This window comes from Myxocyprinus asiaticus, chromosome 7 (assembly GCF_019703515.2).
Source record: "Myxocyprinus asiaticus isolate MX2 ecotype Aquarium Trade chromosome 7, UBuf_Myxa_2, whole genome shotgun sequence".
Classification (NCBI taxonomy): domain Eukaryota; kingdom Metazoa; phylum Chordata; class Actinopteri; order Cypriniformes; family Catostomidae; genus Myxocyprinus; species Myxocyprinus asiaticus.
This window is the reverse complement of record NC_059350.1, coordinates 1924083-1951557: the sequence shown is the minus strand read 5'-3', so window position 1 is coordinate 1951557 and position 27475 is coordinate 1924083. Positions and strand designations below refer to the sequence as shown.

Genomic DNA, 27475 nt, shown 5'->3' with positions numbered 1-27475 from the left:
GCACACTTACTGAGTCAGCAGCAAGTTTCTCTGCAAACTCGGCTGCCTCAGGGCTAAGGAGGAAGTCATCCAGGGATCACAGTCTGTGAACATTACTGGGAGTCAAGAGCGCATGTCTTCCCCTCAAGGGAGGGGAAAGGCGCTATGCTGAAGTGGTACACCTGGCCAGCTATCGCGAGGAGCGTGAGATCCGAGAACCATGTCTAGGTGGGCCAGTAGGGTGCTACTAGGATGACCTTCTCCCCATCCTCCCTGACCTTGCACAAGACCACCTGAGGGTGGAGTCTCCACTCTCCCCTGAGGGTAACCTGATGTGACAGCACGTCCACTGTGGTGTTGAGGTCGCCCGTGATGTGAGTTGCTTGTAGCGACTTGAACGCAGGAAGGGTCTGTGTCAAGGTAAGACTGAGACATGAAAGTATGCGTCCTTCAGGTCTACCGTCGTGAACCAATCTTGATGCCGGACGCTCGCTAGAAAGCATTTTTGTGTCAGCATTTTGAACGGGAGGCTGTGCAAAGCCTGATTCAGTACTCACAGGTCCAGGATTGGTCGCAACCCACCGCCTTTCTTCGGTACGATGAAGTAAGGGCTGTAGAACCCATTCTTCATCTCGGCTGGAGGGACAGGCTCTATCACACCCTTGCGCAGAAGGGTAGCGGTCTCCGCACGCAAGGTAGCGGTATTCTCACCCTTCACCGAGGTGAAGTGGATGCCGCTAAACCTGGCCGGGTGCCTGGCAAACTGAATCGCGTAGCCGAGTTGGACGTACTGGCGGGTGGGGCCTCGAGGTGGGGTGGAGCTCATGGTGCCATGTCGAGAGGACTCGAGCCCCGTGGCCGTGCTGGGTCCAGGGACATCAAAGCACTTACCTGGCTCCTGCCACCCACCATAAGATTGGTCAAGGAGGGGTAAGGAGGAATCTCGTCCCCGTAGTCCACAGGAACCAATCCCATGTGGGTGTGTTTGTGTCACAGATGGGCGCACGGGGTGGGAGGATATGTGCACCAGATATGTGACCCAGGAGACAAGGGAACCATTCTTTTGTCAGGCTTGACGGGGGATGGAGTGGTCTATCGACCAGCCCAAGAGAAGTGGATCTCCTTGCCCCTGGGTCGCCTGTCTCGGGGGTGCTTTGAAGCCTTCCTCAGGTTCCTAGTGGCCGGCCACAAGACAGGTGGCGTCTGCTTCCTGCGGAGGGCTCTATGCCAGAGCCGGGCCATGGGGGTGGGCTGCGGCGGAGCCGTTCTTGTTGCTGCAGAGGATGGCCTTGGTGACGAGCAGACAGGGTGCAGGGTCTTAAGCCGCACTGGGGCAGGATATGTTGTAAAACCTCCGTCTGCTTCTTCACCACCGAGAACTGCTGGGCAAAGTCCTCAACAGCGTCGCCAAACAGGCTAACCTGGAAAATGGGGGCATCAAGGAACCGTGCCTTGTCCGCTTCTCCCATCTTGACCAAGTTGAGCCAAAGGTGGTGCTCCTGGACCACCAGGGTGGACATCGCCTGCCCGAGAGACCACGCCGTGACCTTCATCGCCCGGAGAGCGAGGTCGGTCACCGAGCGCAGTTCCTGCATCAATCCCGGGTCAGTACTTCCCTCATGCAGTTATTTAGCACCTTGGTTTGGTGTACTTGCAGGAGAGCCATGGTGTGCAGGGCGGAGGCGGTTTGTCCAGCGGTACCGTAGGCTCTAGCCGTTAGGGACAACGTAAACCTACAGGCCCTTTCTTACGAAAGCAAGCTGTGACCGCAATGTTGCCATGGTCATGTTCTCGCAATGAGGACATGACTCATCCACGAATTATGTCTCCACATGGGCAGTGCCCAGACATGTAAGACAGCGATCGTGGCTGTCAGAAGTGGAGAGATAACAGCCACAACCAGGAATAACACAAAAAAGGAGAGTCATCTTTAAAAAGATGCGTCTTTAAAAAGATGCATCTTTAAAAAGACGTTTCGTGTGTGCCGCTCTTTCAGAAAGAAAATATACTCTTTTAGAATATACTCTCTTAAATGTTCTGCCAAAGCGCCCAGGGGCGTAGTCTGCAAACCACAGATGCAGAGGGGGAGAAGCCGCTGAAATGTGCCTTAAGATCCAGCAGAGAGAGGTGAACGAACTCAGCGGATGAATTCAGCTCAATGAACACAACCGCTCGGCTCCGAAGAGAAAATCTGAATGAATGGTTGCATACCAGCTCTTTTTATACCTGTATGTCCAGGGGAGTGGCATGCAAATTCCACTCGCCAATTCTCATTGGCCTTTTTTCAAAAAAGCAGAGGTGTTTGAGGCTCCCAAGAGTGACCCCTAGTGTCAATACATCGACACAACGTCGAGTGAGTGACAGATAGGGAAAAACAAATTAACAAAGAATCTGAAGGTCTGAAATAAAAGCAAAAAAGTTCAAAGATACGTCTCAGAAACTGTTGCATTCAAAGTAACACTTAAATTTTCAAGTACAAAGAACAATTTTTCCAAAACCATTAACAAATACAATACAATGAAGACTTTTTTTATTCACCGTTTTGGTTAAGGTTATCAGATGGAGTTGAGCTTCCGTAAAACAGATGGGTCGTACGCTACTTATCTACCCAGACCGAGCAGCACTTGGTAAAGTCATTTTGATTTGATCCTGTCATACATATTTAAGGGTCCAAGCACTGAAGGTGTTGTACATGTTTTTGTTCTGGTACTGTCATTTTGTACTGATTTTCTTCTTATTGTTATTATTCTAATTATAAACCATATGGGATAAAATCTAAATTCTTTCTTAGTCTGAATTCTTGTGTCAAGACAAAAAAAGTAGATTTTATATCTGTCTATTACATTTTTCCGCCATTTTGAAATTTCTGAAAAACCTACTTTTTCGAACTCCGAGGCTGTTAGTCTGAATTGCAAAAAATTTGGTGTACATCATCTACAGGCTCTCCTGACAAAAAGTCATAAAAATAATTTTAATTCAATAAAGCATGTCGAAGTTACAAGCCAATGAAATGTTGTAGCATTGCCTATATTCACTTTACGGCCTATGGGCTCTATTTGATCAATTTTCCAATTAATCTCTATGCAAAGTTAGGCACCGAGATCTTTCACTGCGTGTTGAGAGTAAAGGTTTGGTTTGACTCATTCCGTGTAATGTGTGTCCAAAGATGTGATCCACACAATAAATTTGTCATTGAATAATTTAATCTCCTTTAATGCACTTTCTGTTCTTCTCGGTCATTTGTTGATCAAAAACAACAAAAAAGAAACATTAATTGTAAATGGATGCACTTCTTTATGTGTCCTCTCTCGTTAATATGCGCTAACTGGCTGAACTGCCAGTAGTTTTTAAGAGACAGTACCTTTTTAGCTCTTGTTCTACCTATCAATGTAAATACTTGAAAATATTACAAATTATGCACGAAAACCATAAAAATGTAATTAAACTTAGGTATGCAATATAATATAAGTAATTTAAAGACATCATATTTATTGATTGAAAACATGGAATTTATACATTTTTAAAAAGCTAAAATATGACCAAAATGAAAAACAAAATGAATGAAAAATAAAATTTGTGCAATACATATTTTGTTATGTACCAAATTAGAAGTTCCCCTGTATAATTTACAGCATTAGCTGAGAAAGAACTTTATATGCAAGCAAAATTAACATTATAAAAGAAATATACCCAATAATCAGAATTTAATCGGAATCTTTATCAACACCCAGCCCTTATGGGTATTAATAAAGGGATGTCCAATAATTAATACAATACTGATTGATCAATAATAATCAATATTAAAGATAATTTTAAATACAGTTTTATTCTTTTGGGACACATCTTTGGTTTTGTGTCAGTGAAGGTATACTTTAGCCTTACTGATGGTGCTGTACAGAAAAAAGATTTTGAAACAATCATTTATAAGTAGGGCCGTCCAACGATTAAAAAATATTTTTTAATCACAATTAATCGCATGTTTTCTGGTATTTAATCGTGATTAATCACAATATCTCGTGAGTGGAGAAAATGTGCTTCATTCATATGTATTTACTGTTTTTCAGTAATTTACACACAACCCACCTTACCAACAAAGTTGAAAATGAACACAGCACAATTCAAAATATAGTTGTATGTGTATTATGTCAGGACATATTTGCTTCATTTGATGGTGTTTTAACAGACATAATGTTTAGAGGAGCACAGTGGAATTAAATGGCTGTGGTCATGTTACAAATACCACCACTCATGCAAAAAAAAAAAAATTCTGCACTGTCATTTACAATTGACAACTCTGTGTAAAATACATCAACAACTCCTTTTAGACCCCTTTCATTCCGTTCAGTGGGATTAAATGGGCTGATGACAGTGTAGATTACCTGCAGGGTTCCAGCATCTTCTGCTGTTCTACAGTGGCTAGTGCACTATCAAACGCACTATTATGCAGAGAGACTGTGACAGAACCTTGGAGACTGTGTGCAGCAGGATTTCCATTAGCTGGAAATGTCCGACAAATTCAAAAATTGTTTGCGCTGCTATGGAGGACTTTCCTGACAGTTTGGAAAGTTCAAAAGCAATTTGCGCTATTCCCATCTCATGTGCCAAAACTCTTCCTTTAGCGCATTTTGCGTTTAGGGTGATTCAATCAGAAGTGGACAAGCGAGACACATCACCATTATAACTGGTCTTATTTATCTTCTTTTTTGACCACTTGTGTTTGGATTTCGCGGGAGAGACTCTGGTATAATGAAACATTAATCATTAGGCCTATGTCAGTATACTATTGCATGATATAACACAAAAAGTAAAAGAAGAAAAATAAAAGTGCTTAAAACGTGCAACCGTTTCTCTTAATTATACTTGCATTAAATCTAAAAACAAACATGATATTACGAGCAGAATTCGAAGTAATTTAGTGTAATACCTGAATTAACAGATCTTCAAATTTTTTTCCAATTTATCCAGCAAACTTTATAATTCCTGGACACGTTGGCCAGCACTAAAACTCTGGTGCGCAGTGCAAGGCAGGTGTTCAACTGGCCCCTGCAATCATGCTTCAAGCACTATCTAACTGTGTTTTTTGTGTGCTTACTTCATTCTAAATGTTCCCCTGCTTTTATACATTGATAAAATGCTTGGCACAGGTCTCAGCATTATGTCTCCCACCATCTGCTTTCACGACGGTCAATGCATTGTTTATTAAAAGGGTCATATAAGGACATGCATTAACGACGTTAAAAAAAATTGTGGCGTTAAAGGAATATTGTGCTCTGTTTATAAGATATGAGCCAATAAGCTGTTGGGTATGTTGTCCATAATGACTAAGTGGTCTGTATCTTATGAGTGCAACATTAACAAAACTTGGTACATGTATACAAAAGGACATTTTAAGGGCACATGCCAACTTTAATCAATTTACAATGATAATGGGTGAAATTTTAAACAAAAACAACTGAATCCACAGGATCTATTCTTTCTAATTTTGATAATGCAGAGAACATATGCTTGGACCCTGAAAATTGTCACTTGCAGCTATATTTAATATACATACATATCATGATGCTCTCAAACACATTACAGGTGATGTTCCTGGAGTCATTGTTCATTTTGGGTGTCATTTTAGGTCTACCCTGGTCACCCAGTCGTGATTAATCAGGACTTTTACTTTAGAGGCACTATGCTGTTCCCCATGGTTATCCTCTTTTTATGCAAATCCATCTTGAGGCCTTCTCAGCTGCCTCTGTGATGTTGCAGATGGCTCTTCAGATTGCCCCAAAGATCCCCAATGCACTGAGGGCCTCTAGGAGGAATTGCCCTGCAAAACCCCTGCCCCTGCCTCAATAGACATGGATCTTGCTTTCCAGCCCTGTTCCCAATAGCCATTGATCAGCTTTTCATATTTGGGCATTTTCAAGACGATCCTCCCATGGCACAGTTTGAGTGTACTGTACATACTCTGTTCTGTCAGGCACCCCTCTGCGTACTTTTCCATGGGTCGATTTGTAGTTTAAAATTGGGGATGTCTTTGCAGAGGATGCAGTTTCGGTTGTGAACCGTCTCAAGCTGTCTGCTGTAAATATTCATACCTTTTTTTTTATTCTGTCTGTTAAAGGCTGACAGCATATGTGGCAAAAGTGTTTGCTATGGCCATTAACATAATTAATGTAGAGGAGAATGTGATCTGCAGCGCTCTCAAATGGCTAATTCTCAACAAGCAACTGCCAGATGGCTCTTTTAAAGAGGAAGCAGCTGTAGTTCATGGAGAGATGGTGGTAAGTTGAATTTTTGCTATGATTGTATTTGTGCTCACTGGTGGTTGGAGGCAAAAAGATATAACAGTGATTTATTTTTCTGTGGTGCAACAGGTTTCCAGTAGTAGTACATGAAATTGTTGAACTACAATGAACTACAATACAAACAAACAAAATACAACACCTGCACCTGTAATAATGGCCCAACTTGAGCAATTCCCATTTATAGCAATTTTTCAAAATGCTCTTCTAACTCAAGAACGTCCTGGTTACTTTCATAACCTCCGTTCCCTGATGGAGGGAATGAGACGTTGTGTTGATGTAGTGACACTAGGGTTCACTCTTGAGAGCCCCAAACACCTTTGCTTTTTTTTAAAAAGGCCAATGAGAATTGGCAAGTGGAATTTTCATGCCACTCCCCCAGACATGCGGGTATAAAAGATGCTGGTATGCAACCACTCATTCAGGTTTTGTGCTGAGGAGCCGAGACCAGGTCCCGGCCATTTCAGCAGGTAGTTGTGGCAAGAGGGACACAATGTCTTGTTCCCTCCATCAGGGAACGGAGGTTACTAAAGAAACCAGGATATTCCCTATCTGTCACTCACTCGACGTTGTGTCGATGTAGTGACACTAGGGGTCCCTATACAAAACGGCACAACTATCTTAACTGTGTTACTTGAACTGGTGGTGTGTGAAGGGCAGACTGCTGTGTGCCTCGAAACCAGCACACCAGGCCATCATGTAATCTCCCCCAACACTCTTATGAGCGTCGAATGGTCCATCAGGAACAAGTCGACTTCCCAACAAGACCGGCTCTACCCAGAGATTGTAGAACCTCACAAAGGTCTTGGGTGTTGCCCAGCCTGCTGCTCTGCAGGTGTCTGCCAAAGAGGCGCCACTGGCCAGGGCCCAGGAGGCCGCCACACTCCTGGTAGAGTGGGCTCGTAACCCCGCAGGTGGTGGCACGTCCTGAGCCTGATATGCCATTGCGATGGCGTCAGTGACCCAGTGGGCTATCCTCTGTTTGGAGACAGCGCTTCCTTTCCGCTGTCCACTAAAGCAGACAATGAGCTGCTCAGAGCTTCTAAGGCTCTGTGTGCGATACAAATAGATGCGTAAAGCTCGCACCGGATACAGCAATGCCAAGGCTGGGTCTGCCTCCTCCTGGGGCAGCGCTTGCAGGTTCACCACCTGATCTCTAAAAGGGGTCGTGGGAACCTTGGGCACATAGCCCGGTCGGGGTCTCAGGATCATGTGAGAGTAACCCGGACCATACTCCTGGCACGATTCGCTGACAGAGAATGCCTGCAGGTCCCCTACCCTTTTGATGGAAGTGAGCGCAGTCAGGAGGGCAGTCTTCAAAGAGAGTGCCTTAAGCTCAGCTGACTCCAAGGGCTCAAAGGGATACCCCGAAGGACTACAGAGATGTCTCATGAGGGGATGAGGCACGGTCTGGTAGGATTCAACTTCCTAACGCCTCTCAGGAACCTGAAGATCAAGTTGTGCTTCCCCAAGTACTTACCATCTACTGCATTGTGATGAGCCGAAATAGCGGCTACATACACCTTCAAGGTGGAGGGGGACAGCCGCTCCTTCAGCCTCTCCTGCAGAAAGGAAAGCACCGATCCGACTGCACATCTCTGGGAGTTTTCGCGTCGGGAAGAACACCACTTAACGAACAGATGCCACTTCAAGGCATACAGGCACCTCATAAAGGGAGCCCTAGCCTGAGTGATCAAGAGAAAGAAGGTCCTTCCTCAGGGGAATTCATCAGGAGGGGTTGTCATGAGGAGTGTGAGATCCCAGAACCACATCTGGGTGAGCCAGTAGGTTGCTACTAGGATGACCTGCTCCTAGTCCTCCCTGACCTTGCACAGGGTCTGTGCAAGTAGGCTCACTGGGGGAAATGCATATTTGCGTATTCCAGGGGGCCAGCTGTGTGCCAGCGCATCTATACCTCGGTCAGGGCGTACCAAAGCAGGCAGTGGGAGGATTCTGGGAAGCAAACAGGTCTACCTGTGCTCGACCGAATCAACTCCAAATTAGCTGGACCATCTGAGGGTGGAGTTCCACTCTCCCCTGAGGGTAACCTGACACGACAGCAAGTCTGCTGTGGTGTTGAGGTCACCAGGGATGTGAGTGGCTTGTAGCAACTTGAGGCGCTGCTGACTCCAGAAGAGGAGACGGAGGGCAAGTTGCGACATGCAACGGGAGCATAGACCGCCTTGACAGCTGATGTACGCTACCATCGCTGTGTTGTCCGTTCGGTCCGTCCATGGCAGTTCGCATCCTTCAGGTCTACTACATGCTCTATCGCACCCTTGTGCAGAAGGGTAGTGATTTCCGCATGCAAGGTAGTGGCATTCTCACCCTTCACCGAGGTGAAGCAGACGGCGCCTGGCAAACTGAATCGCGTAGCCGAGTCGGACGGTCTGGGTCAGCCATCACGACGGTTTGTAAAGCGCGAGCCATGCACCCAAACTCCGGATGAGGGGGACCAAGGGAATTATCACATCAGACATACCGGCGGGTTGGGCCTCGCGGTGGGATGGAGCTCGAGGTGCCACGTCAAGGGGACATCAAAGCACTTACCTGGCTCCTGCTGCCTACCATAAGATTGGCCGAGGAGGGGGGAGAGGAATCTCGTCCCCGTAGTCCACTGGAACCAATCCTGTGTGGCCGTGTTTGTGCCACAGCTGGGCGAACAGGGGTGGGGGGTCCGCCGCTGGAGCACCATACCTGACAAAATGGGACGGTGGACGGAGGTCATGACGACGGCAGTGCACACCGGATATGTGACCCAGGAGATGAGGGAACCATTCTTTTGTCAGGCTTTTGGGTGCCGCAGCCTCCTGGGCATGCGGCAACAAAAGATTCTCCTCCTGGCCCTCCACCGGGGGATGGAGTGGTCTGTCGACCAGCCTTAGAGAAATGGGTCTCCTCGCCCCTGGGTTGCCTGTCTCGGAGGCACTTCGAAGCCTTCCTCGGGTTCTTAGCAGCTGGCTGTGAGACGGGTGGCATCTGCTTCCTGCGGAGGGCTCCACGCTGGAGCCAGGCCATGGGGATGGGCTGCGGTGGAGCCGGTGTTGTTGATGCAGGAGGATGCCCTTGGCGATGAGCAGACAGGGTGCGGGGTCTTAAGCCACACCGGGGCAGGATATGTTGTAAGGCCTCCGTCTGCTTCTTCACTGCAGAGAACTGCTGGGCAAAGTCCTCGACGACGTCGCCAAATTGGCCAACCTGGGAAATGGGGGCATCAAGTAACTGTGCCTTGTCCGCCTCTTCCATCTCGAACAAAGGTGGTGCTCCTGGACCACCAGGGTGGACATTGCCTGCCCAAGAGACCGTGCCGTTACCTTCATCACCTGGAGAGCGAGGTCGGTCACCGAGCACAGTTCTTGCATCAATCCCGGGTCAGAACTACCCTCATGCAGTTCTTTTAGCACCTTGGCTTGGTGTACTTGCAGGAGACCCATGGCGTGCAGGGCGGAGGCGGCTTGTCCAGTGGCACCACAGGCCACAATCGTCAGGGACGATGTAAACCTAAAGGCCCTGGACGGGAGCTTCGGGCGCTCACGCCAGGTGGCGGCGCTCTGCGGACACAAGTGGCGGCGCCTTATCCATCTGGGGGATCACCGAATATCCCCTGGCCGCTCCACCATCGAGGATATTGAGAGCGGGGGAGCTGAAAGACTGGAACCGGTCAGTAAAAGGTGCCTCCCACGATCTTGTCAGCTCCTCATGCACTTCCGGGAAGAAAGGAACGGGAGCCCAGGAACCAATCATCGAGCCGTGAGGGTTCAGGGGAGAGTGGAGGGTTCCACTCTAGCCCGACACTCGCAGGAAAGCATGTCTGTCATTTCCGCATCGGCGTGAGACTGGGCGACCATTCCCGAAGGAGGAAGCCCAGCCGAAGCCTCTGCGTCAGACTGGATGAGCCCGCTCAGATGCTACGCTTGATAACTCATCGTCTTCCAGAGCTCTGAATGAGAAGTCGAACTCGCGCTGAGACGAGCCGGCAGTCTCGTGTGAGAGCCCGATCGGGGCAAGCTAGGGTGCTGGGTAATGGGAGGTCCATGGGGGATACCCAGCGGTGGTGGTCCCATTGATGTCCCCAAATCACCCACAGTGTTAACCGACGCGGCCTCAAACCCGTAGGTAGAAGGACCGGTGCGGGGAGCCGCTGGGGTGGCTTGTTTTCTTACGAAAGCAAGCCGCGACTGCAACGTTGCCATGGTCATGTTCTCGCAATGAGAACATGACTCATCCACGAACGATGTCTTCGTGTGGGCAGTGCCCAGACACGTAAGACAGAGATCGTGGCCGTCAGAAGCGGAGAGATAACGACCGCAACCAGGAATAACACACAAACGGAAAGGCATCTTTAAAAAGACGTTCCGTGTGTGTGCCGCTCTTTTTGTGAATGAAAATATACTCTTTTAGAATATATTCTCTAATTTTCGCTCTGCCGAAGCGCCCTGGGGCGTTCTCTGCACGCTACAGGTGCAGAGGGGGAGAAATGCCCCGTAAATGCAGAAGATTTGAGGTGCGTCTTTGGAGGGAATTGAATTCAGTGCACTGAATACAACCGCTCGGCTCCGAAGAGAAAATCTGAATGAGTGATTGCATACCAGCTCCTTTTATACCCGTATGTCTGGGGGAGTGGCATACAAATTCCACTCGGCAATTCTCATTGGCCTTTTTTCAAAAAAGCAGAGGTGTTTGGGGCTCCCAAGAGTGATCCCTAGTGTCAATACATCGACACAACGTCGAATGAGTGACAGATAGGGAACATTTTGGAATACTGTAAGGGAGTTAGAAATTAAATAATCTCTGTTGCAGGCACCCTCCTCACTAAAATGTGATGTTGATGTTATAGATAAGCGATGTTAGTAGATATTTTTAACAGATATTTTATTATGGTAGATCGAGTAAATTGTTTGAAAATTCAGTCTCTATGGAATCCTCTGCAGCATGACTTCAGAGATCTAAAAAATTGGAGTCTATTCAGGAGAAAGTTTCTGGTCCAATTAAACATGCTTTAAGTTTCTCATTACAAACAGTTACAAAGTCTCAAGTTTGCTTCGAAATGTAACGCAAAAACAGCAGGATTAGACGGCAATGAACCATTTTACATTAAAGTTGGTGCATCTATTATATCTGCCCCTATAACATACATTTTATGCTGTCTATTTCTTTAGCAGAGATACCTAAAATCTAGAAAACAGATATTGTATCCACTGTATTTAAGAACGGTGATGAAAAGGGTCCAGACATGTGTTGACCAATATCGGTCCTGCCTTGTGACTCAAAAGTGCTGGAGAAATTGGTTAATAAGCAGTTAATCACTTTTCTTAATAATTTCAACATCCTATCAGACATGCAGTCTGGCTTTTGTCCTTCATTTAGCTGCATTACGGCTGCTATAAAAGACCTCAGTGATATACACCGATCAGCCACAAGATTAAAACCACCTGCCTAAAATTGTGTAGGTCCCCTTCGTGTCACCAAAACAGCGCCAACCCGCATCTCAGAATAGCATTCAGAGATTATATTCTTCTCACCATAATTGTACAGAGCGGTTATCTGAGTTACTGTATACTTTGTCAGTTCAAACCAGTCTGACCATTCTCTGTTGACCTCTCTCATCAACATGCGTTTCCATCCACAGAACTGCCACTCATTGGAAGTTTTTTTTTTTTTTGGCACCATTCTGAGTAAATTCTAGAGACTGTTGTGTGTGAAAATCCCAGGAGATCAGCAGTTACAGAAATACTCAAACCAGCCCATCTGGCACCAACAATCATGCCACACTCCAAATCACTGAGATCAGATGATTTTATGCACCGCTATTGTCCAAAGATTATGCTATACCTGATTATACTGCAAATAAGGACACACTTTAAAGGAATAATATTACTTTAACACATATTTGGTACTAATACCTTTAGAATTGAGACATAGTATGTTTAAGCACAAGTCAGTTTGGTTCCTACATTATAATTATTTGAAATTAGTTAAATCCTTTAACTAAAATACAGTATACTGCTTATGTGAGGATCATTTTTATTTAATAACTGTGAGGATAGTTTTAAAAATTGTAAATATTTTAAGTTTGTTTAAAAAAAAAGGTCAAAATAAATATTACATGTGATCTTTTATTTTACATTTATTTCACATTCAAGTCCAGACTAAAAACATCTGTTTACCTGTGCATTCATGGAATGTGCCCTGTGTTGCTTGTTACTGATTCCTTTTTAATGTTATAATTGTTTAATTTCTTTTTATTTCCTTATTTTTATAATCGTAAATGATTTTAAAATGGACTTTTACTTTCTTCATTTTTTTCTTGTTTACATGTCTATGAAAATCACTTTAAATGACCATTATTTATAAACTTGTCTTGCACTAATACTTGAAGAGTATGAGTTTTTGGAGGTCATATAATCTAGTGTTTTTGTGACCGTTTATTTGTGCTTTTATTTCAGGGTGGTTTACAGGGCAAAGATGCTGATGCTTCTCTTACTGCATTTGTCTTGATTGCCATGCAAGAGGGTAGCAAGATTTGTTCCACATCTGTTATTGTAAGTTTTTTTTTCTTTGTAAAGGAGCTAAATTAGGAGTAAACAGATTTCTATCCAATTACTGCTTGTACTGTGCTGTCGTAAGATCTTTAATTCTTGGTTTGAACCTCTTACACTTTTATAGTATCTTCAGAACAGTATGAAGAAGGCAGTTGACTATTTGGAAGGTAGACTTCCAAAACTGACCAATCCTTATGCTGTTGCTATGACATCCTACGCCATGGCTAATGCAGAAAAACTCAAAAAAGAGCTGCTGATGAAGCATTCAACCAAAGAGGAAGGTCAGTAGCATTATAACCACATCCAACAAGTCATAATGTTTTACACATTATTAAAAATTCAATTAAAAAAGCTAAAGCGAAAAATATAAAGGGTTAAAGTTTTGTAGTACTTTCGTGATGTGCTGGTTGACGCAAAAACACAGGAATGTCTAGACAATTTGAACTGAATAATTATGCCAGATGGACGACTCCGGCTCAGTGACAAGGTGTGTTGCTCCGCTGCTCAGCATATGCCGCACGCACCTGCTAGAAGGCGTCACTCGATCAAGTATCTGCGATATGAAGTGTAAATATTGTGATATGATTCTTTATTCAATTAATCGTGCAGCCTTAATGGATACCATATCGATGTCTCAGTCTTGAAAGTCTGCAGGTTTCAAAGCATTTTGGATAGTTTTCCCCTCATCGGCCATGTTCTCTCAGCAGAAGAATACAGTTGTCAGTCTTGTATTTGAGCGCTTAACCTCCTCAAAAGTATGATCAATCAGGTGAGATTACACTAGGCTGGGCTCAGAGTCGTGCGATCAAACTGGTGTAATCTGCATTTGCGCTGCTGATACCAGGAGAGAACGTCTGAAGCAGTGTCATAATGAAACAGCTGCTCAAATAGTATTTTCAACATCACAATCTCTTTATGTCTGTGGTACAAACATTGAAATACTCACAAAATAAAAGTTAAAAAGCCATTACCATCTGAGCTTGCTGTTTTATGCAGCCATGTGGAGCCGTTTATTTTATTTTTTTACATCAGACAATGAATGAATCAAATAGTTCACTTGAGCCTTCTCCCAGTTCTCCCATCACTCATTCTCAAAACGTCCAGTGCAACAAAATGGAAGGGCTAGTTTTTTAGAACCGTCTGTGATATGACTCATAATCCCATGCAGCATTGCAATGTAAACAACATGGTGCCGCACATTGGTAATTGCATCTTATCTATCATAATCAATCATTATTTACATCTTAAAAATCACATTATATGTTTAATAATATTAAATGGGGGGGTATTTGTATTTGTATTAAAATATCGGCTCTGTTCATAAGGACTTGCATTGTGCGTGGTGGATCTTACTATAATAATATCATGCAAAAGTAGATCTTTTGCCCTAGAAGTGTGAGCATTTTGTCTTTTAAACAGCTGGAACTGCTTGGATTGTCCCTGGACAACATTATCACTCTCTAGAGGCTACAGCCTATGCAGTGCTCGCGCTTGTGAGGGCAAAAGAGTACGACAGTGCCAGAGAGGCCGTGCACTGGCTGACCAGACAACAGTCTGTGTATGGCAGTTCTGCAACCACACAGGTACACTAAAACCTTTTCATTTTAATATAGAATTACATTCTTTGAATGCTTTTCTGAGCTTGTGCAAATAAGTTCAAGATGACTGCCATAATGGCTAGCATGACATAAACAAAAAAGTCCTGAGTGCACCTTTAAATTTAAATGATGAAAAAAATACATTTGTTGAAGCAATTCAAGATTTGGACGTTGTAAATTCACTTATACTCCTGTCTGGTCTAGGCGACCATGATGGTATTTCAGGCAGTGGCAGAATATTATACACAGATGAAAGACCAACAAGACATGGATTTGGAAGTGGATCTGTCTTATCAAGGAAGAATCAGACCAGTCAGATGGTTGTTCAAAAAAGAAACTGCACATGTCACACGGACAGAGATGGTGAGTAGTCTGAAAAAAAAAAAAAAGTTAAACAGAACTAATGCTGGTGTTTTTATAGAGCGCAACAGCGCCCACCCGCTTTTACAGCCTTCTGGGTTCCAGAAGTATTTTTTCCATTCATTTTTTGCATAAACTTTTCATAAAATCCTGCATAAAAGAGCCATGAACCAAGCCAACCAGTTCTGAGGTGAATTACAACATTACAAACTTTGTTTTGAGGCAAAAAAAGCATTTGAAAATTGGACAAAAAGACAAAGGTACAAGACTGTGTACTTACCTTTCACCAGGGCACAACTACAATGAAGCATATCGAATGATGTAATTAAATAATAACCGATGAGAATATATCAAACTGTTGATTTTAGATTGTTGATTATAAGTTGTGGGGTGGTGTCGAATGAGGAAAAAACAAACAGGTATGCTGTATACCCAAAGAAAGGGTTCTTTATTGAAGGTAGAGAGGGTAAAGGTGAGGAGAGTGTAAGGATTGGTGGTGGCGAGTGTGAGTCCTGGTTTCAGAGGAGGAAGGCTGGGAACACCTGTGTTGGAGACTGGAACTTGGGCTATGAGTGTTGAAAAGAGGTGCAAGCAGAGTGGAGCACACAGCAAGAGTAGTCAGTCGGTCTCTGCAATGATAAAAGAGAACACACATGAGCTTTCCTCTTGGAGATCTTGCCCTCTTCTTTGGCTTCTCATGCTTCTTAAATGATTCTCTATTTTGATGACAGTGATTGGCTTCAGGTGCTCCCAATCAGGAGTCTCTGCTCTGTTAATTACGGTTGCAAGGGGTGATGCTGACAAGCACATAGCTGGCTCGCCATCCCCCCCATGATGGTGGGAGAGGGGGAAGGGTTTTCACTCACCAAAGGTGACTCATTGTGGAACATGCATGACAGACCATCCGCATTTCCATTGGCTGTACTGGCTCGATGCTTCACAGAGAAGTAGAAGTCCTGGAGCAGTAAGAATCACCGTTTTACTCTGACATTTGTATCCTTGGCCCAGGCTATCCATTGGAGAGGTGCATGGTTGGTAACCAGGGTGAAACTTCATCCCAGAAGCTAATATCACAACTCCAGGACTGCCCACTTGATCGCTAGGGCCTCCCTCTCCACGGCCGCATAGCGAAACTCTGCCAGGGTCAGCTTCTGATTGATGTAAACAATTGCATGTTCTTCTCCCTGGAAGTTTTGTGACAGAACAGCTCCAAGCCCTCCAAGCTCCAAGATTCTCTGGATTTCTCATCCCCACTGCTTTCCACTGTGCCCGAGGCAGAGTGCGGACAGAGTGCTGACTGAGAAGCAACCATAGATGGGCCAAACGGGACAGCTGTGTAGCCTGAACGCAGACAGAACCACGAGTATCGTCTGTCCACTCATGGAAACGCTGGGCTGCACATACCGGGAAAAGCCCCACATGGGCCAATATCTCAGCCTTCAGAGTGTCATAGTCTGCCACCCCAGTGTAGGGCTTTACTGGTTGTTTAGATCAGTGTTACTATCAGAAATAATTAATAATTATTTATTTAGTTATTAATTAATATTTAAATTAATTAGTTTAATCTAACTCATTAAAACCTCATATGGGTCTCCAGTAAATATAGTGCGCTATGTTTAGGAGCGGGTTTGGTTATTAGCAATAATTAATAATTATCAAAGATAATTATTAATTATTAAAATCAATAGAACATTAATTAAAATTAACACCAGCTTATTGATCATTCAAATTCAACAATCATCAAAGATAATTATCAATTATCAAAAATCAATAGAATATTAATAAGGATTAACATTGACGGGGCACCACCCTGGAATCAGGGACTAATAACCAGATAGCATAACAGTCTCAATATTAAATTGTTTTCTTAGGAAAATTGACATCTGAGGAATATCGATATTCGGGAAAAAAAACAATGAATGAAGGCTTGAATCCGAGCACTGACATCCCGTCAGCATGACACAGGCGTATGCAAAACAAACCAAAACACTTCTCTCAGTAATATAACAAAGTTTATTTATGCAGTAATATCAATTAATAATTACTACAATGCAGTCAATAAACTTCCGACTTACAACTACAAACTAAACAGTGATATGATTAGATATGGAAATCAAAATAATCCTATAACACATGAGGGTGTGTGTGTGAGAGTGTGTGTGTGTGTGTGTGTGTGTGTAAGGAGGGACACGCACAAAATGGCGGACGTGACTCTCGTATGTCACGCGAGACTTCCGGCCAGGGAATATTACCGCGAATGTGGGCGGTGAGAAACCAGTCAATGGTAGCTTAGGGACAAAGCTGAACTTTATCACGAAGCTATCTACTAGCCAAAAATGTATGCCAGAATGTTTGTGAGGGGTCGCGTGTGTGTGTGTGGTTAGTACAAGAGAGAGACAGAGAGAATTAAGTGAAGGCCCCAAAGCCGAATTCGCGATCGTGGGAGAGAAAGCAGCTGTTAGTTTATCACTCAGAGATGGCTCGTAAACAGTCCCGCGTTCTTTGATTCTTTAATGGATAAACTCAGTTTGCCGGTCTCACCCGCGATGGCGAAAATGCACAACAGTCCAATTTGGTTGGACCACAATACAGCAAATCAAATTCATGATAATTAATACCCTGAGTATTAATAATGAGCAGACATGGCGGTCTGTAAACTGTACAAGCAAAAACCTTGAAACACAAGAATAACACACTATAATATTCTATCTCTGCCCAGACGTAAACCTCTTACTTGAATTGCATGAGGATGCAGGTAGAATGTGTGTTCATCTGTCCTTTAAGACTCGGTTCCTCGAGGCTTGGGTGATGATGGGAGGCCGTTTCCTCGCTCTGTTGGCGGGCGGTGCGGCTGCTGATTCTCGGCGGGCTGGCGGTGAAATCAGAAACGTCGACTTGATTGAAGATGGAAGAGAAATCTTTAATCTCTTCACTTCTGCAGGCAAACGGATGAAGATGAGGATTGCTTGGCGGTCTCCTTCGGATCCGTTAGAGTGTTCGGTTGAACACAGAGTACTCTCAACTCGTCTAGTGAGGTGGAGATTGTATGGCCACGGTTTCAGGTTGGACGTTACTTCCTTGTGCCACGAGACTGCACCTGAGAGCAGCGATGAGCTACGTCTATACACAGCGAGCAAAGTTGCTGGAAGCAAATCCCGGAAGCATTTCAGAGGTATTTCTACTCCTGATGATGTCATGGTTGAGGGACGTTCTGTTGTGTGCCTCATCCAATAGGAGTTGAGAGTTCGATCCTTTAGTGAGCAAGGCTTCATGGGATTTGTAGTCTGTTTTGGACTCCCTTTGTTTGATTTTGGCGCGGTTTTTATCAGTAAGATTTACGACTTATGTCAGGGCCTGAGTTAGGTTTTACGACTTTGTTAGGCCTGCCTTTGTCTTCTGTCTGACTAAATGAGGCCCAATACCAGGAGAGAGAGAGTAATAGGCGTGCTGCGCCTCTCCAGTTAAAAACGAATGAGTGTAATTTCCTCTGGGTCTCAATCCTCATGCACAGCCACAACCTCGAAGGTGTGCAAATACGCCTCCACATCATCTTGCTCTGTGAACTTTGTCAGTATGTTGTTGGCTGACACACGAGTGTCCGGTAAGGCTGTGTGCCCAGCATTCTTTGCTTACAGAGCTCACGCTCCATCCAATCCAGGCCTGTGGCCAGCTGTTCAGATATCAGCTGCATTCTGAGGATAACCTTTGCCAGGTGCCATATAATATCCTCCATTTCAGGGGAGAGGGTACTTTCTGTGGGTGAAAGAGCAGAACAATTGTGAGTGAGTTTGTCTGGCCTCGACACCGACATTGCCCGCATTCTCCACCAGTGTGGGGTGGTTTCGAATGATACACAAGACAAACAGGTATGCTGTATACCCAAAAAAGGGTTCTTTATTGAAGGTAGTGAGTGTGAAGGGGAGGAGAGTGGGAGGAGGAAGGCTAGGGACGCCTGTACGGTCAGTCTCTGTAATTATAAGAGAGAACACACATGAGCATTCCTCTTGGAGATCATGGCCCACCTTCTGTGGCTTCTCGTGCTTCTTAAATGCTTCTCTCTTGATGACAGTGATTGGCTTCAGGTGTCTCCAATCAGGTGTCTCTGCTCTGCCAATTACAGCTGCCAGGGTTGAAAGGCTGGCTCCCCACAAAGTATATAAACAAAATATGTTACATTTATTGCAAAATATTCTAAAATATACAAATATTTAAGTAGTTTATGGTTGCAGGGAGACCGACTTAGTTGCGTCGTTCCCAGTGTATTATTGGAGTAGGTGGGTGCAGAGATTCTGCAATCAAATACGATCTTAAAAAAATGAAGTTTAAATAACGCAGACTGATGACTTTAACAGAATCATATACCTTTGACTAACAACCTCAGATCAGTGCAAGGTAAGTCTGTCTTTAAAGGTTTAAAAGTTATTGTTAAAAATCAGTTAGTCTATGTGAAAATGCATGGGATTTTTTACTTCCGGAACCAGACTGTTCCATTTTATTGCATTACAAAATAACATTTTTTTAAACTGACATCAGTTATTCAATGGGTAGACAAACTGCTCCATGTTCAACCAAGAAAACCCTTGTATAATTACAAACCTGTGTGACCATACTTTCTTCCTTGAAACAAAAAGATCCTGAACACCCTTTCCCATATAATAAAAGTGAATGTGGTTTGGGGCTGTCAAGCTCTAACAAGACAAAAAAATCATCATTAAAGTATTATAAAATGGTCCATATCACTTCTTTTTTCAAGTCTTCTGAAGACATATGATAGATTTATGTGAGGAACAGAGCAAAATTGTATTCCTTTGCTGTTCGTCATCCATCAAAATTGTCCACGTCAATATTGTTACTTTTGGTTACTAAAGTATTCACGTCTCCTGAAAATGTAGCACTTCTGTGTCATTATCGATTTTAATTATTCTGATGATATCAACTAATCAAATCTGTCTGTTCACTAAGCAGATCGAGCTAGGATATAACTTCAATGTAACTGCTAGAGGAACTGGAACAGCCACTCTCTCAGTGAGTATTCATGAGCATTAACACAGTCATCAAGAGCAAGATCAAAGGGGTCACATTGTGAGGAATCAAATTTACAGTGATCTTTTGAGATACAAGAGAGCAATTTACTACTGTAATTAGTAAAAGAGTTACCCCCACCTAACCACCATACATCACCAGTCCCCGGCGTTGGTTTGCCCTTAACCACTGCGGGGGTAAACAAACTGCCTCCTCAACAGCCCTGGATACTGTTACTCCTAAACACCAGAAGTAACAATAATATATGGGAAAGTCTGTCAAACCTTGTGCTGTTTCTGGGTGTGTTTAGCACCTGGTGCACTGCATATGCTTCTGAAGAATTTCAATTTTAGATAAAACTGCGGAAGTTTATTTTTTTATCAAGATCCCATATAAATTCAGTCTGATCTTAACAGTTTGAGCGGCCCATTTCAGCACAGATTGTTTTATGATTCTGTAAAAAAGCAATGCAGCTTTGCAAACAGGCTGTTAATAAATAATAGGGCAGTTAAAAAACTATTGGATTCAGCAGCAAACTCGCAATGTTGCTCATTTCACATGCAAATTTAAATTTTTCTGCTCTTCTTTTAAGACTTCTATGGGTCAGAGAGGGTGGAAAGAGAGGATTCCAGGGCTGAAAATGTCATGAAAAAATTTAATTGTCACAGTTTTTGGCACAAAACAACTATGTAGTAAAGTTCCTAGTGAAGAAAAATGAAATAAAAATGATTTTAGCCCCTTGAAAATGTCGTAACATCTAACCCAAGTGTTATGGGTCTTTATTAGGTGCTGAACCTGTACTATGCCAAGCCTGATATAAAGGAAAAGGACTGTAAATTATTTCATCTAAGTGTTAAAATGGAACCAGAACGCAATGGTAGTATTGACAAAGAAATGTTACATTTTCATAAATGTAGTCCTAATCTCCCAATGTATCTCTTCATATGTTGCATTTCAATATTTTTTTTACTTCCATGCAGGACATTACTTAGGAGGCTTTGAAAGTTACAGGCTCACAATGGACATCTTGTAAGTGAAAATATAACTGGTTTCTTGCTTTGTGAATAAAACACTGTATTTTTAGTTGTTTTGTCTCTCAGTAAATGAAAAGACACAGCCATGGGATGAGTACTCAAAGTATAACATTTGATATAGATATAAATTATTTTCACAGATACAAAAGCCAAACAAATGATGCCACCATGACTATTTTGGAAATCGGCATACTGACGGGATATAAAGTGGACGAAAGAGATCTTACAGAGGTGTTGTGATGATACACTGATGCCATTCTTCAACATCATCTAAAACTACAAAAATTTTTCTAATTCTTGTATTTTTATGACATCATTACATGAGAGATTACATGGAATATTTGTACTTGTAAAATGTCATGGTTACTTGTGTAACCTCCATTCCCTGATGGAGGGAACGAGAAGTTGTGTTGATGTAGTGACACTAGGGGTCACTCTTGAGAGCCCGAGACACCTCTGGTCTTTGATAAAAGGCCAATGAAAATTGGCGAATGGTATTTGCATGCCACTCCCCCAGACATACAGGTATAAAAGGAGCTGGTATGCAACCACTCATTCAGGTTTTATGCTGAGGAGCCGATATAAGGTCCGGCCATTTCAGCGGGTAGTTCAGTGTTGTGGCAGGAGGGACACAACGTCTCGTTCCCTCCATCAGAGAATGGAGGTTACACAAGTAACCATGACATTCCCTATCTGTCACTCACTCGACGTTGTGTTGATGTAGTGACACTAGGGGTCCCTATATGAAACGCCACAATTGGCTGAAATGTGTTACGTGAACTGGCGGTGTGTGGTGGGCAGACTACTGTGTGCCTCATAGCCAGCACACCAGGTCGACACGTAACCTCCCCCAACATAGTTATGAGTGTCGAACAGCCCTTTTTGGGGACAAGTCGACTACCCAAAAGATAGAGACAGGCTTAACCCAGTCGTGGCCTCTTTTCCCCTTCTCTTTTTCCACTCCCTAAAAAAGAAGGGGGATTATCCAACTGGGCCACCAGGTCTAGTCGGGGGGTGTCCCTCCCAAGGGGAAGACACTGTGGAGACCACACCTCGCCCAAAGGGGGGGGGGGGGTATTTTTAAGTGGAAAAATACATTACATGGTCTTTCCAACCATATGGAGAGTCTGCAAGGTAGATCCTACCCAACGGGTGGAGTTACTACAAACATGGAGACTGGGAAGACCAATAGACCAAGGAAGATGCAGTTTGCCAACAGGGAAATGAATTAGCAGGAGATATATATCGCATGGGGTTAGCCTTACAGGGAACCGCCACATGCGGAGCACCTACCCCAGAACAGGACTCTTAGTTAGCATGTGTACTGGGTCGGCATTGAGTCTCTCCGAAAACTCGACTGCCACAGGGCTCGGAGGAAGTCAACCAGGGAACAAAGCTTGTGAACACTACTGGGAATTAATGGTGCACGTCTTCAGCTCAAAAGGAGGTGGAAGGCGCTATGTGCAAACGATACACCCGGCCAGCTATCCCGGGCTTATCCGCTTGTATTGCGTGCCACTACCTGGGATGAAACCGGTTCCACCCGGAGGTTGTAGAACCTTGCGAAGGTGTTGGGTGTTACCCAGCCTGCTACTCTGAAAATGTCTGTTAGAGTGGCACCCCTGGCCAGGGCCCAGGAAGCTGCTACACCCCTGGTAGAATGGGCTCATAGCCCTACCGGGGGCGGCATGCCCTGGGAGTGATATGCCATAGTTATGGTGACAATGAGCCAGTGGGTGATTCTCTGCTTGGAGACAGCGCTTCCTTTCTGCTGTGCACCAAAGCAGACAAAGAGCTGCTCAGAGATCCTAAAGCTCTGCGTGCGATCCAAATAGATGTGTAAAGCACACACCGGACACAGCAATGACAGGGCTGTGTCTGCCTCCTCCTGGGGCAGCGCTTGCAGGTTCACCACCTGGTCCCTAAAAGGGGTGGTGGGGACCTTGGGCACATAGCCCGGTCGGGGTCTCAGGATCATGTGAGAGTAACCCGGGCCAAACTCCGGGCACATTTCGCTGACAGAGAACACTTGCAGGTCTCCTACCCTCTTGATGGAAGTGAGCGCAGTCAAGAGGGCAGTCTTCAAGGAGAGTGCCTTAAGCTCGGCTAACTGCAAAGGCTCAAAGGGGGCTCTCTGAAGACCCTGAAGAACTACAGAGAGGTCCCATGAGGGAACAAGGTGCGGTCTGGAGGGGTTCAGCCTCCTGAGGAACTGATGATCGGGTCATGCTTCCCTAAGGACTTACCGTCGACTGCGTCATGGTGTGCTGCTATGGCGGCAACGTACACCTTCAAGGTGGAAGGAGACAGCCTCCCTTCCAACCTCTCCTGCAGGAAGGAATGCACTGATCCAACTGCGCATCTCTGGGGGTCTTCCTGCCGGGAAGAACACCACTTAGCGAACAGATGCCACTTAAAGGCATACAGGTGCCTCGTAGAGGGGGCCCTAGCCTGAGTGATCATGTCCACCACCACAGGGGTCCCATCCAGGGGCCAGACATGGAGATTCCAGAGGTCTGGTCATGGGTGCCATAGGGTGCCCCGTCCCTGAGAAAGGTCGTTCCTCAGGGGAATTCGCCGGGGGGCAGTCGCGAGGAGCGTGAGGTCAGAGAACCACATCTGGGTGGGCCAGTAGGGTGCTACCAGGATGACCTGCTCCTTGTCCTCCCTGACCTTGCACAGGGTCTGTGCAAGTAGGCTCACTGGGGGAAACGCATATTTGCACAGGCCAGGTGGCCAGCTGTGTGCCAGTGCGTCTATGCCGAGGGGAGCCTTGGTGAGGGCGTAGCAGAGCGGACAGTGGGAGGATTCTTGGGAGGCGAACAGGTCCACCTATGCCCGTCTGAATCGACTCCAAATCAGCTGGACCACCTGAGGGTGGAGTCTCCACTCTCCCCTGAGTGTAACCTGCCGTGACAGCGCGTCTGCTATAGTGTTGAGGTTGCCTGGGATGTGAGTGGCTCACAGCGACTTGAAGTGCTGCTGACTCCAGAGGAGGAGACGGCGGGCGAGTTGTGAAATACAACAAGAGTGCAGACCACCTTCGCGGTTGACATATGCTACCGTTGTCATGTTGTCTGTCCGAACTAGCATGTGCTTGCCCTGGATCAACGGCTGAAACCTCCGCAGGGTGAGCAGAATTTCCAGCAACTCGAGGCAGTTGATGTTGATGTCCACAGGCTGGCTGCTGTGTGCCCATTGCAAACAGTGCCCCAGCCCATTTTGGAGGCATCAGTCATGACCACGACATACCTGGAGACCAGTTCTAGAGGAACACCTGCCCGCAGAAACGAGAGGTCGGTCCAAGGACTGAAAAGACAGTGACAGACTGGCGTGATGACCACACGATGTGTCCCGTGGTGCCATACCCATCTCGGACCTCGATTCTGAAGCCAGTGGTCTCATATGCATCAACCCGAGTGGGGTGGCTACCGCCGAGGATGCCATATGCCTCAGGAGCCTCTGAAAAAGTTTCAGTGGAACCGCTGTTTTCTGTTTGAATGCCTTCAAACTGGCCAGCACGACTGGGCGCCTGTTCGTAAGGCGCGCCGTCAAAGAGACTGAGTCCAGCTCCAAACCGAGAAAAGAGATGCTCTGAACCGGGAGGAGCTTGCTCTTTTCCCAGTTGATCCCAAGTCCTAGTCGGCTGAGGTGTGAGAGCACCAAGTCCCTGTGTGCGCACAACATGTCTCGAGAGTGAGCTAGGATTAGTCATTGAGATAGTTGAAAATGTGAATGCCCACCTCCCTTAACGGGGCAAGGGCAGCCTCCGTGAAGACGCGAGGAGACAGGGACAGGCCGAAAGGGAGGACTTTGCACTGATACGCCTGACCCTCGAATGCAAACTGCAGGAAGGGTCTGTGTCGAGGAAGGATCGAGACGTGGAAGTACGCGTCCTTCAGATTTACCACCGCGAACCAATCTTGATGCCGGACGCTAGCCAGAATGCGTCTTTGCATCAGCATCTTGAACGGGCGTCTGTGTAGGGCCCGGTTCAGTACTCGCAGGTCCAAGATTGGCCAAAACCCACTGCCTTTTTTCGGTATGATGAAGTAGGGGCTGTAAATCTCCTTCTTCATCTCAGCTGGAGGGACAGGTTCTATCGCGCCCTTCTGTAGGAGGGTAGCAATCTTAGCATGCAAGGTTGCAGCGTTTTCGTTCTTGACCAAGGTGAAGTGAATACCGCTGAACCTGGGCGGGCTCCTGGCGAACTGATTCACGTAGCCAAGTCGGACAGTCTGGATCAGCCATCATGATGGATTGGAAAGCGTAAGCCATGCATCCAAGTTCCGCGCAAGGGGGACCAAGGGGACAACGTCGTCGGATGTACCGGCAGGTGGGGCCTCGCGGCAGGGCGGAGCTTAAGGTGCCACACCATGTCGTGGCCGTGCTGAATCTAGGGACATCGAAGCACTTACCTGGCTCCTTGTGATCACCCCCGGAACAGCCTGGGACGGGGGAGGAAGAGGCCTGTCCTCATAACCCGTGGAGACTGCCACATCGGGGCAGTTGTGTGCCACAGCTGGGCGCTCAGGGGTGGAAGGACCACCGCTGGAGTGCCAATCCTGCAAGAAAAAATCCGTGGACGGTAGTCGTGATGACGACCGTGCACACCGGGTATGTGACCCAGGGAGGAAGGAAGCCACTCTTTTGCTGAACTGTTGGGTACCACAGCCACTTGGGCATGCAGTGAAATCAAACAAAAAGGCAACAAAAGATTTTCCACCCAGCCCTCCACCGGGGGATGGAGTAGTCTTTTTACCAGCTCCAAGTGAGTGGGTTCCTTCGTCCTTGGATCACCCGTCTAAGGGGTGCTTTGATGACCTCTGCAGGTTCTTAGGCGCCGGCTGTGAGACGGATGGCATTTGCTTCCTGCGGTGGGCTTCACGCCGGGGCCGGGCCAAAGGGGCGGGCGGCAGCAGAGCCGGTGCAGTCACCGCAGGGGGACGCCCTTGGTGACGAGCCGGATAGCCTCTGTCTGCTGCTTCACCACCGAGAACTGCTGGGCAAAGTCCTCAACGGTGTTGCCGAATAGGCCAGCCTGGGAAATGGGGGCAGCAAGAAACCGTGTCCTGTCGGCCTCACCCATCTTGATCAGGTTGAGCCAAAGTTGGCACTCCTGGAACCAATCTTCAAGCCGCGAGGGTTCAGGGGAGAGCGGAGGGTTCCATTCTAACCCAACGCTCGCGGCCACCTGGGAAAGCATGTCCGTCATTTCGGCATCAGCCTGTGACTGGGCAATCGTCCCCGAGGGGGGGAGCCCAGCTGAGGCTTCTGCATCCGACTGGACAAGCCCACTCTCCTTTGCTGCACTCGAGAGCTCATCATTTTCACGGGCTCCGAACAAGAAGCCAGACTCGCCGTGAGACGAGCCAGTGAACTCATCCAGAAGCCCGACTGGGGCAGACGAGCATGCTGGGGAATGGGAGGTCCGTGGGGAGATACCCGGCGGAGGCGATCCCATTGGGGTCCCCAAATCGCCCCCAGTGCTAGCTGCGCTGGCCTCATACCTGTAGGCAGAAGGACCGAGGTGGGAAGCCGCTGGGGTACCGCAACGCTGCCATGGTCATGTTCTCCAAATAAGAACGTGAACCATCCACAAACGCTGCCTCCATGTGGGACGCGCCCAGACACGAAAGACAGTGATCATGGCCATCCGAAGTTGAGAGATAACGACCACAACCAGGAATAGCACACAATCGGAAAGTCATCTTTAAAAAGACTTGTCTTTAAAAAGACATTCCGTGTGTGCCACTCTTTTAGAGGGAAAAGCTCTTTCAGAAAATATACTCTCTTTGTTTTCTACCGAAGCTCCCAGGGGCGTTCTCTGCAGTGCACCAGAGGAGGGAGAAGCCGCTGAAATGCGCCGTCAGATCCAGCAGAAGTGAATGAACAGTAGAATTCAGCTCAGTGAGCATGACCGTTCGGCTCTGAAGAGAAAATCTCCATGAGTGGTTGCATACCAGCTCCTTTTATACCTGTATGTCCGGGGCAGTGGCATGCAAATACCACTCGCCAATTTTCATTGGCCTTTTATCAAAGACCAGAGGTGTCTCGGGTTCTCAAGGGTGACCCCTAGTGTCACTACATCGACACAACGTCGAGTGAGTGACAGATAGGGAACATAATTTGACACACCAATAGGGTTGCTCCAATACCAAAATTTTGGCTTCGGTAGGATACCAGCCCTTGTACCTCAATAGCAATACTAAATCGATACTTCAACAAATAAATAGCCTCAGATTACCGATGAAATCACACAGAAAATGATTTGATCAAAAGAATTGCATAAAGTCTTGCTGCTGCAAATTCTGCATTTTCCATTTTATTTTTTCTGGACTCCATGTTTTATGTTTTAATTAAATATTATCATCAAAAACAGTGTTTAATCAAATTAATACATTAAGCTTTAATTACATAAAATAATAATAATACAATTTCAACAAATAAATAGCCTTTTTTTATTTTATTTTATTTTTAATTTTTATTTTTGCCAAATAAAATGCTGCACAACTTCACAGAATAAATCACACTATAAATTAAAACAATGAAAAAAATGTTTTTGATTACCTGTGGCACAAGACTGCTACAGCTTAATAACTGTGTGCTGATATTCAGTACACTGGTTTTTTTATATTGATTATATG

General features: G+C 45.7%; 1 protein-coding gene across 4 annotated transcripts in view; it reads left to right on the top strand.

Moving 5' to 3' along the window:
* Window positions 1–27475, top strand: part of LOC127443608 (complement C3-like) — a 69899-nt gene that overhangs the window by 30152 nt on the left and 12272 nt on the right. The window contains exons 24-33 of one of the 4 annotated variants that reach the window (XM_051702296.1): window positions 2531–2606; window positions 6092–6251; window positions 12719–12814; window positions 12939–13095; window positions 14234–14397; window positions 14617–14775; window positions 19738–19797; window positions 20581–20671; window positions 20775–20823; window positions 20969–21059. In XM_051702296.1, coding sequence (XP_051558256.1) covers window positions 2531–2606; window positions 6092–6251; window positions 12719–12814; window positions 12939–13095; window positions 14234–14397; window positions 14617–14775; window positions 19738–19797; window positions 20581–20671; window positions 20775–20823; window positions 20969–21059 — 1103 coding nt within the window. Of the gene's footprint in view, window positions 1–2530; window positions 2607–6091; window positions 6252–12718; window positions 12815–12938; window positions 13096–14233; window positions 14398–14616; window positions 14776–19734; window positions 19798–20580; window positions 20675–20774; window positions 20824–20968; window positions 21060–27475 lie in introns of all 4 variants that reach the window. The other 3 variants (XM_051702294.1, XM_051702295.1, XM_051702293.1) reach the window with 3 other exon arrangements.